Source organism: Gossypium hirsutum, chromosome A06, assembly GCF_007990345.1.
Source record: "Gossypium hirsutum isolate 1008001.06 chromosome A06, Gossypium_hirsutum_v2.1, whole genome shotgun sequence".
NCBI lineage: Eukaryota > Viridiplantae > Streptophyta > Magnoliopsida > Malvales > Malvaceae > Gossypium > Gossypium hirsutum.
The window spans coordinates 90490677-90502040 of record NC_053429.1 but is presented as its reverse complement, the minus strand read 5'-3'; the positions used below and the strand labels follow the sequence as shown (position 1 = coordinate 90502040).

The following is an 11364-nucleotide window of genomic DNA, read 5'->3' as shown; positions in this document are numbered from 1 at the left end:
AAATAACAAACACCTATTGTACGTGCTAAAGGACAAGCTCTATCAACACAACAAAAACTTCAGCTTCAACATCAATAGAACATTATGGCACGTTGACAATCGGTTCTATCACAACTCAAGTACAACATATCACGAGTGATTGCAAACACTTAATACAATAAGGAAATCAACCTTAGATGGTCCAAAGCGGCGGGCATAAATCAACAAAAGAATTGAACATCCACCAAACTAGAGGGGACGGTGACAAAACCAACCCTAAAATTACTCGCAAAAATAAGACTACATGCATAAGCAAGACTAAAAAGCATTCTATAAGAATAGATAAAAACTTCTAAAAGTGAAAACTTATTAAATAATGGAAAAACAAACAAAAAAACAAAAACTTAAGATAACACGAGTCCAAACCGACTCATGAAATCATTTATCATTCTGAAATTCTCAAAATAGAAACAGATTAAGAAGTCAACGAAGAGCTACTCATTTTCTAAAAGAAATTGTCGGTGGTCGATAGTGTTTCAACTATTATAAGCACTGTTATCTATCCATCACAACTTGTAAAGACAACAAAGATACCCACAAAATAGAACTGCAAGCTGAAAAGAGAGAAGACGCATGGAGTGAATGTAAAGGAGAAAGAAAAAGAGGGTTGATGGGCAAGAGAAAAAGGTGGGCGATAACTAGCTCGGAGGCTAACACTGCCGCTAGGCAAAAACAAAAAGAAACAAATGATTTGGAGAAAAAAAATAAGGTTTCCCAAACTCTACTTTATATATATTATAGATAAAAAATTAAAATTAATAGATAATGAAATGTGCTTGTGTTATGAACTTGGACTTTAGTTGAGCTAGCCTCGTGGCGTTAATATTCAAGAGTTTTGAATAAATTTTTTCAATTGCATTGATAATTCAAGTTATGAATGATTCAAAGAATGCTTTTATTTATAGTGGAGCTCATCTTACATCAAAAGTACAAAGTAAATTATGTCAATGGTTTACATTTAAACCTATCTATAATTAAGGGCAGATTTAAGGAATAGGCAGAGTGAATTTGGTCCCCAAAAATGAAAATAATGTAATATGGTACCTTTATGAACAATGAAAATTTAAGTTAATATATAGTTAAAATTACATTTTAGTCTAAAAAAAAATTTGTTCAATCCATTTAAAAATGATGAAATTAAAAATTAATAAATAATAAAATTATATTTTAACTTATTAAAAATTTATAATTTAATTCCTATTTCCCGTTGATATAAAGTGATAAAAAAGTTGAACTCTATTACTCATAAAATATAAATTATTGGAGTGTTTGTTGAAGAGTTTGATTTCTTTCTTTTTAAATAGCGGCCCAACCGGGCCTAGGAAAATCTGGAACTTATATTTCGGTAAATACAAAGGTCCATTAAAAATTAGGCGGAATAAAATAGACAACTTCAAAGCCCAACTTCTCTCAAGTCCGACCATAACTATATAAAGGCCCAGCTTTTGTCACGTGCGATTATATCCACACGTGGGTATCCCTCGCTATATTTAGGCCTCCCTTTCATCTTCCCCATTTCCCACTCGCTCTCGAAATCAAAACCCTTGCCAATCCATTCCTCGGATTAAACAAAGAGAGATGACCGCTGAGATACTCCCCAACCAGAACGGCTCCGTCGTTTACAACGGAGATCTGAATAAGTCTAACTCTAACCCTAACCCCATCTCCAACCCTTCCGCCGCCTCCAAGAAGTCCCGCGAGAGCGAACGACGTCGTAGAAGGCGCAAGCAGAAGAAGAATAAGAGTAAGAATACCTCCCACCAAGAAAATGACGCCGCAGACGGTCCCGTTTCCGAAGCCGGTGACAGCGACGCTGCCGAAGATGAAAAGAAGAATTCCTATCAGCAGCAGGTATCCAGCTATTTTTCCTTCCCTTCTTTTTTGTTTTGAGGTTTCTATGTTTTTAGTGAATCGATTGTTTCGTCTGGTTTTTGCATGTCTTTGTGCATAATACAAGTTCTATAGTGACTTAAGAATTTTCGATTTTCTTTAGATGGAATAGAATTGAGTTTTTATTTTGGGTTTAACTGTAGTTTGAAAATTTTCTTATGGCTATTTTGTTATTGTTGTTTTCTTAAATTCAGCATATTTCACTCTAATCTTACATAATGTAAGTTGCATTTGTTTATAAGTAAACTAAGCATTTTCTTTTGTTTGACACTGTAGGTAATGGAAGAAGTTCAGGTAGAGTACGTTCCTGAAAAAGCTGAGTTAGATGATGGCATTGATGAGGAATTTAGGAAGGTTTTTGAAAAATTCAGCTTCTGGGAAGCTGCTGGTTCTGAGGTGAAATGAAATTCAGTTTTATATGATCAATTAATTTTCGAATTTCCTTGTTAGTTCTCTAAAGAAACTTGTAATTCTATTTGTACAGGAGACTGACAAGAAGGACGAGTCTCCCCAAGATGCTGATGCAAAGAAGGGGGCTGATTCTGATTCAGGAGAGGAGGAGCAGGATAATCAACAGAAAGAGAAAGGTGGCTTATCAAATAAGAAGAAGAAGGTTTTTGGTTTCTCCTTATATTTTCTGAGATTATTTGTGTTATTATATGTAGTTCATTTTGATGAGACTGAAACTGAAAATACTTGTTTTGATATTGTTGACAGCTGCAAAGGCGGATGAAAATTGCTGAGTTAAAACAGATTTGCTCAAGGCCTGATGTTGTAGAAGTATGTTTCTCTTACTGTTTATTTGATGTTTGCTTCTTTTCTTGTTCCTCTCTTGTTTGTTTTTAAACCAGTGTTAAAACAAATTTATATTCCAATGTTGAATCAGAGCACATTTGCTATGAATTTTTTATTTTTATTTTTTGAAATGAAGTTTTTTTCCCATGGCTATTAAGGGATCTTATTTTTCTAATCTTTTGTTATGAATTTTTTCATGAAATACTGTTGGAATATTGCGACTCAAATGGAGAATAATGTTCACTTCTGTTTTTATAACTCAATAGCTCATAATAGATATGATTATTTTGTCAGGTTTGGGATGCAACTGCTGCTGATCCCAAGTTGCTGGTGTTTTTGAAGGCATATCGAAACACTGTTCCTGTGCCAAGGCACTGGTCTCAGAAAAGGAAATATTTGCAGGTTAGTAATTCTTGCATCCATGACGATTAATATGGGTCAAATATGTGTTCATGGTTCATAGGCATAATCTTTAGTGAGTGATATAGGAAGACGGTGAGGGAAGATCAAGTCGATAAGGCTTCTCTTATATGCATATATGTGCTTCTTGCAGGGGAACAGCTGAGACAACCCTGGAGCCTGGACTTATAGGTGTTTTGCAGAAAGGACTCTTGATTGATTTCTCTTATATTATGACTGCTTTTTTGGTTGGGATATAGATATTTAATAAGGTCTCTGGTAGTAGCATAACTTGCATGCTAGATGGTGGGGGGTATTTGTTCATTGTTAAGGTGCTAATTAATCTGTTTTGGATTTTCAGATGCCTTTCCATTTGTGCTAAATGCTCGGGCTAGATCCATCTAAGATTTATTTATTTTAAGTGATTTGAGTTGGATACAGAAGCTTCCTAGCTGTTATTGTTAATAATTGTTATTATTTGGGTTTGTTAACTTCTGTAACTCATCGCCTTGTGGATCCTCTCTGTAGGGGAAGCGCGGTATTGAGAAGCAACCTTTTCAGCTTCCTGACTTCATTGCTGCAACAGGAATTGAAAAAATTAGACAGGTAAATTTAATTCATTATAATAGCAATTGTGTAACGTCTAGGAGTTAATGTCAGGAAAATCTATCTATTGCTATAAAGTAATAAATAGTTTTGAATGGATAATGACCTTTTTTCTTTAACTGAATGATTCACTCTTGTTCTCAACTTGTCTTTTTTACTTCTCTTTTTCTCGTTTAGGCTTACATTGAAAAAGAGGACAGTAAGAAGTTGAAGCAAAAGCAACGTGAGCGAATGCAGCCAAAGATGGGGAAAATGGATATTGACTATCAGGTTTCTTGCTTCATTGATTCTTTCTTTTATTTTTGGAGGTTTGAATTTTGTTTCAATCCATTTTAAGCTGTCATGAAAGGTTACTTCTAATCTTGTCATTCCTTTCTGAAATTATATTGTTTTGCTCTTGTACTAATGATGTTCTGGCTTATGTTTTTAGGTTCTTCATGATGCATTCTTTAAATATCAGACAAAGCCAAAGCTGACAACTCATGGAGATCTGTATTATGAAGGGAAGGAATTTGAGGTACTCTTATGCTATTTCTACATCGATATTAGGTTTTATCTTATATTTCCTCAACATAGTGAATGTGTACGTTCCAATTAACTTTAGATTGATATGCCATTGAACAACGCAAGGCTGTATGTTGAATTCTTAAGATTATAGGGACCTTATAGAATAACAATGTACTTCAAATTTTGCTGATGATGGGATCTTACACTGGACCCTAAGAATACAGTCTAAGCTTAATTTAAATCAAGAAATTTTGTTTCATAAAACCTTTGGGTTACAGAAACTGGACTTCACAGTGAACTTGTCTTGACATTTTTGTGGAATAAATGCTCGAGAGAATACACGTCATTATTTGTATGTAGTCTTCCGTTGCTATTCCAGTCTTGTGTGTAAATTCAATGGTCATCTAGTTGACACAGTAGCTTGTTGTTTTGCTGAAACAATCAACCTTTAGATGTAGTACGAGGTTGCAACTGGCTATTGTGATATACCTGAATGGGATGATTTTGATACTTCTGTAATTAATCTTGAATGATTCGTGTCTAATGATTAATGTCTTTCAGTTGTTTTTTTCTGTTTTCTTAGATTAATATTGTTTGTTTGGAATACAGGTAAAGTTGAGGGAGATGAAGCCAGGCTCTTTATCACACGAGTTAAAAGAAGCTCTTGGTATGCCAGAGGGTGCCCCACCTCCATGGCTTATCAATATGCAGGTTAGTTTGGTTAATGTCAGTTTATTTTTTCATCTGGTGTCTGAATATTATTGGTGTTATTGAACGGCAATTTTTGCTTTCAGAGGTATGGTCCTCCACCATCATACCCACACTTGAAAATACCAGGGCTAAATGCACCTATTCCTCCTGGAGCAAGCTTTGGTTATCACCCTGGTGGTTGGGGCAAACCTCCAGTAGATGAGGTAAGCCTCTTTGAAAATTTGTGTGTTCTACTAAGCTTGAAACCTATCTTTAGATGAGGTATGCTGTTTAATATATCTCTTTATTTAACTTCCTTGCTTTTTCCAACTTGTTGTCAATAGTATGGACGGCCTTTGTATGGAGATGTATTTGGAGTTCATCAGCAAGAACAACCTAACTATGAGGTACTTCCAAGGTTTTAATGTAGTTTTTTATTTTGGATATTCTATTTTATAGCTTGACTAATATGCTAACTCTTAGGCTTTTAGCTTGTGTTATGTTCCATCATTGGTATTAGTCTTGTGCGATTAAATTTTACTGAAGTGGGGTAAAAATAACTATTAAGGGAGAAGTAGCATCTTAACATTAAACTTGATCCACATAAGTACCCTCACCATTAATTTCTCATTCTAGGAGTTGAGCCGCTTCAAAAGATTGTTATTGCATTCTACATGGCAATGTCTAAATTTTTGTCAAATTCTTTGAAGCAATTAGACTTTGCTGGTAATATTCCACTAGATTCAAAACCATTCTTGGTGTGGGTTGTGTACTCGCCATTTGTGTTAAAATGAATAGTATTGATAGCTTCAAATTTTTTGGATGGAACTCTTATTTCTTGAGCCTATGATTTAATTTTGCACTTTGTTATTCCTTTGTATCTGATGATAAAATCCAGGAGGAGCCTGTTGATAAGTCTAAGCATTGGGGTGATTTGGAGGAAGAGGAGGAGGAGGAGGAAGAAGAAGAAGAGGAAGAGGAAGAGGAAGAGCAGATTGAAGAAGAGGAGTTGGAGGATGGAATCCAATCTGTCGATAGCCTTTCAAGGTAATAACATTCTACCATATCTTTCTGTTTAGGATTGTAATATGTTTTACTGCCAAAATAATCAGGCTGGGTGCTTTATCAGTTTGGTTTTTTACTGATTAATAGCCGTGATTGTTCTATGTTGTTAGTGGAGTATTAACTATTTTATTGATGACTAATTTTTCCCTTTTGACTTCAGTACCCCCACTGGAGTTGTATCAATTATTTTATTGATGACTAATTTTTTCCTTTTTGACTTCAGTACCCCCACTGGAGTTGAGACTCCTGATGTCATTGACCTTCGTAAACAGCAGAGAAAGGAGCCTGAGAGGCCTCTCTATCAAGTGAGTATTGTATTTGAAACTTTGCTGTCTGCAATTGTTATTCATATCTCCTGTATATTATTCAATTGATTTTCTTCACATTGCTTTGTGTTTGAAGGTGCTTGAAGAAAAAGAAGAGAGGATTGCCCCTGGGACTTTACTTGGCACAACTCACACGTAAGAATCTGATTTGGTATTTTTTATTTGTTCCTATAGCTTCAAATCTTTGACTGATATCATGAAACTTGTTTTTTTACAGATATGTAGTTAACACTGGCACCCAAGACAAGTCGGCAGCCAAAAGGGTAAGAGAAATTCCTATTTTTTGATTTGTAGTTCTTTTCTGACTAAAGTTGCGCTTAGACTTGGAATAATATCCCGGTTTGCTACTTTAGGCTGTCTTTTGAAAAACGTTTGGGCCATTTCCATTTGTCCTGCTATAATAACGCTTGGCATTTGCTAGAGTTTCATCACCAGACTTAGAGATAAAGTAGCAGCAGTTGGGGATTTTTTAACTCCCAATTATTTGGGTTGATGGAATCTGTTACTCAATGCCCAAATTAGATGTGTTTTTAGCCTGAAGTTGTTGAAAATAGTTTGGCATTTAATTGTAAAATCTCATTTTGCAGGTTGATCTTCTGAAGGGTCAAAAATCTGACAGGGTGGAAGTCAGTTTACAGCCAGAGGAGTTGGAAGTTATGGACAATGTGTTGCCTGCAAAGTAAGTGGGAGTCTTGAACTTTTACCATCTAAGTATATGTTGTCCCCAAAGTTTTTTTTTGGGTGTACAACCCAAAGTTCAATCTAGTTCACTCCTCTTCGGTTGATTTTGCAGGTATGAAGAAGCTAGGGAGGAGGAGAAGCTACGCAGTCAGCGTGAGGACTTTAGTGATATGGTGGCTGAGGTAAGCCTTAGTGGAGTCTTTTTGATGATATAAGGGGTGTCTCCAAATTCATCCATCATCATCATAATAATAACAATAACAAAAATTTGTCTGCTTCAAATATGATATTATCTAAGAAAAGCTTATGTGATATTTGGCCAAAACCCACTACTGATTCCTTGGCAAGTATAAGCAGTTAAAGTATAGTGTTGCAACCTTTGCAGCCTTCTCAGTCATAATTAGATCTCTTAATATGTCTTTATGTTTGACCATGTTGGATTTATTAAGCCTACCTGAACTTCCAGTCTGTTTGTAAAACATTTGATGTACTTGCTACTGATTTTCTGATTTTGTGATTTGATTTAGTAATGGAAGATCTATATATTTATGTATGTATGTTTCTTGAAAACACTTGATATTTTGGAGTTAATATTGATTTTAACTTGGGATAATGGGATGCAATGGATAATATATGGTTGGGCGTGTATGATGTTATGCCTCGAAGAATTGTTAATTACATGTACTGAATGCAGAATGAGAAGAAAAGGAAGCGAAAGATGCAGGAGAAAGAGGGAAAATCGAAGAAAAAGGATTTCAAATTTTGAGTACGCAAGATTCTGTTGGTGGTGTCAACATGAAGCAGCAGCTGACTTGCCATTTTCCATGGAGAATGAGGTTCTTTTTAACGTTTGTGCTAGATGTGTTGTACTTGATCCGATTTCCCGTATTAACTTGTAGGCTGTATAACTAAATATATAAAGATATATGCCAATCTGTCATGATAATACATATGATTTCCACTGGCACTGGTTCCTACGCTTTTTGACGACTGGGAGTTTTGTCGACCGATTGTCCTATGTTATATAACTCGTCGAAGCCTCAAAAGGTGTTGGGTTGCATTTGTATCTGTAGAATGAGTGCTAAGTACTGTTATTTTCCCATTTCTGATCCGACATACTCGTTACAATAGAGGCGGAAATCAGTTAAATCGCAACGTGTTAGCTCAATCATCAATAAATCTATCGATTGGTTGAAAATAAAATGTAAATTGCTTGCCTTCCTGTGGGATGAGGTGTGTTGAGAGGCTAATTTATTTTATGCATGCTAATTGGCAATGTGATTAGTAATAATTAAAAGCGTAGAGCCCATTCTTTGTCCTTACGTATTTAATCTACTTTTTAGAAAATCGGTAAATCAACTCGAGTCTACGAAGGAAGAGATCAAGTCAGAATTTGGTTTTTTTTTAGTCCTGTTAGACATGAAAATCAACCTTTGTCCATGTCCAAAAGTAGCTTTGATTTCATTTGATTATTCAAGGTGGAACCTAGTCATTATCTGTCTCTGACAACAAACTTGCCTATATTAGACTTCCATATTTTATTTTTCACCCTCTTCGCGGTTAAGGAACGTGATTCACATTAGGAAGTGGGGACTTTTAAGATAGCGTCAGGTCATGGAATTATGTAACAGACTATTGGAATACAAAGGGTAAACTATTAAAAAAGTTATTTTGTTTATTTCATGATATATTTTAGTTATTTATATTTGAAATGTAATATTTTTGTCACTAAGTCGTTAATTTCTGTTTACGGTATAACGGTAAGCTGACATTGATATGACATATTAAATAATCATTTCAAACAAAAAATTTAGGTAAATATATATAATCGATCTCAATATTTATTCGTTTTGAGTAGTTTAATTTTTTTATGTTCTTTTAACTTTTTTTTTCATTCTCTTTTGTTTCTCTTTGTTTTCCTCTTTTTTTTTTCATTTCTTTAGCGTAGTTTTTCTATATTTTTTATTTGTTAAAATTAGTCTCTATACTTTATTTTTTTGAACAATTTAATTTTTTTGAATGAGGCATGCTTGTGGATTTGTTTTGATAGATGAAAAATATAGAAAAATTACGTTAAAAAGAAATGAAGAAGGAGGAAAACATAGAGAGAAGCAAAAGAGAATGAAAAATAAAGAAAAGTTAAAAGAACATAAAAGAAAAAAATTAATTACTCAAAATGAAAAAAATATAGGGACTAATTATAGAACTTAACCTAAAATTTTTGTTTGAAATGATTTAACTTGTTACGATAGCTTACCGTTAGACTGTTAATGATAATTAACGGCACAGTGACTAAAATGTTATAGTATGGTAACGTAAGTGGCTGAAAGTGGCTAAGACGTAATATTTAAAATATAAATGATTAAATGTAACTTGAAGTAAATAAAAATGATTGTTTTAATTATTTATCCATTATTAAGTAAGTTGGAAAAAACAGAGGGTAGTCTCATGTCATTTTGGGTTTGATTGTTTTGATGCAATCTTTCTCTTGTAATTCGGCGGGTTTGGCTTAGCGATTGGTATGAATAAACAGGAAAAAAAAATGGGGTAGGAAAGGCCGGGAGGGACGACTTGGGGGCCCTCGTTGCTTTGGTTGGTAATAGGGCGGCAGGGCAGATGGGGGCTGCCAAAGCCTACCTAGACCTATTGAGTCTCCCCAAAGTTTTATACGCTAAATTAGTATTATTCTACACTACACTAACTTGAGCGTGTAAATTTCTTTTTATTCAGCCAACCGTAAAGCCTTGCCAAACGCCTTTCCCTTTTCTAATTTATGTATAAAGATGCCTTACTTCTTCGTTACGCTCTCGCATATTTACCATCTGCACCATCTATAATCACTGAATTAAGTAGCAGTTTGGATTTTGCCTGAATGGGTTGTTGATTTGAAAGGATATGCTACAACATTAACACCCCAATTTCAAATCGAGGAAACTTGGAGAATTTGTCTTGGTATACACCTTTTAAGGGATAACAAATTTCTTATCACCTGTCGAACTTGTCATTATTTGTTTCACTTTTTTAAGATGCCTATGAAAACAAGAGATTCAAACTTTTAATCGTCAAAAGTGTTGCCTAAATTTGCTGTTGTGTAAATAACTTAAACTTTTAATTCATGTAGGAAATCTTGCAATAATTATGGTACTAAGTAATGCTGTTTAAATTCAGATTGCAGATTGGATCGAGAACTAATTGGGATTTTGATCTAGAGAGGAATTACGAATTGATTAGATTAGAAATTGATATGGACCGATTAATCAATTAAGAAATTAATTCAACCAATGGTTGAATCATGTTCTTTTATTTTTTATTTTTAAGTTTTAATAGTTTTTAATCAAGTTGATTAGATTAATCTGATTGATGAATTGATCATTCAACTACAGGTCTAGTTTAAAAAATATTGATATTAAGAGAACTTTTTTCTCAAGGTATCAATATGGTTTAAATCTTGATCATTAGCGTATCAATAAAAAGCCTTAATCACTACTTCTTTATGTTATCCATTAACTCTAATTCTAAATTCTATAAACTATTCGGATTTGAGTTGTTAATTTTTTATTAAGTAATTTAAAGTATTGAAGAGACTGAGTTCTAATTTTAGTCATTTCCACCGTCCAAAGAGAAAACTAGAGCCCTTTTGGATCCTATCAGTGGTGAAAATCTTATTGTAATGTCAGACTGGTCAGCTTGGCGTGTAGTCTTCAGTTAGCTTTTAAATTGGTGAGCTTGAACTTTGTCATTTCAAAGTTCTAATCTTAAGAATAGGCAAGAAAACAATATCAGATGTTGATTTCTCTGCAAATTTTGCTTGATTTAATCCTCACAAGTAGTAAAAAGTTCATATTTTAACTACTACAAGAAAAAAGAAAACAGGGTAAAGAAAAGGATTTAAACTCCCTTTTTACGTAACGGCCTTCCGAGACAAGGGTTATGAAATGTGTTAGAATTAAGTGACCCAAATTATTATTTAAATAAAATACGATGGAAAATAAAATAAAAGTAAAATCCATATAGAACTAGACTTTTTTTTTATTTTATTTTACAATAAGGTTTTTTAAATCTTATTAAACTTCATCTATTTTATATTGATTAGGATAAGGTGTTTCAATCCTACTAGAATATGGCTTTACAAGCCTATAAATAGACATAGTCTATTCCTCTTGTTTTGATTCAAATTTTCGACATAGTGAATTTTCTTCTCCTCTGCCCGTGGTTTTTTTCCCGAAAGGGTTTCCACGTAAGATTTGTGTTTTTTATTTTATTTTTATTTTATTTTTCACAAATTGGTATCAGAGCTTCCAGGTTATTCATCTCGATTACGGTAATGGCGTCTTTGAAGTATGAAATTCCGCTGTTGGATTGCAAC

The 11364-nt window shown here is 33.9% G+C and overlaps 1 protein-coding gene across 1 annotated transcript; it reads left to right on the top strand.

Annotated features, from left to right (window-relative positions):
- Nucleotides 1-1509: 1509 nt before the first annotated feature.
- On the top strand, nt 1510-8058 carry LOC107962985 (splicing factor 3B subunit 2). Its single transcript, XM_016899590.2, has 18 exons — nt 1510-1890; nt 2206-2325; nt 2414-2542; nt 2647-2709; nt 3019-3126; nt 3652-3729; nt 3907-3999; nt 4160-4246; nt 4846-4947; nt 5031-5150; nt 5271-5333; nt 5825-5973; nt 6215-6296; nt 6394-6452; nt 6535-6580; nt 6905-6996; nt 7111-7180; nt 7693-8058. Exons 1-18 carry the CDS (start codon nt 1618-1620, stop codon nt 7762-7764), a joined length of 1806 nt encoding a protein of 601 aa, XP_016755079.1. The 5' UTR covers nt 1510-1617; the 3' UTR covers nt 7765-8058.
- Nucleotides 8059-11364: the final 3306 nt, after the last annotated feature.

Excerpts from the sequence above, each read along its gene's own strand:
- LOC107962985 (XM_016899590.2), top strand. The coding sequence starts at position 1,618 with ATGACCGCTGAGATACTCCCCAACCAGAACGGCTCCGTCGTTTACAAC. Across the intron at positions 5,334-5,824 it reads AAGAACAACCTAACTATGAG|GAGGAGCCTGTTGATAAGTC; the intron begins GTACTTCCAAGG and ends GATAAAATCCAG. Across the intron at positions 5,974-6,214 it reads TCTGTCGATAGCCTTTCAAG|TACCCCCACTGGAGTTGAGA; the intron begins GTAATAACATTC and ends TTTTGACTTCAG.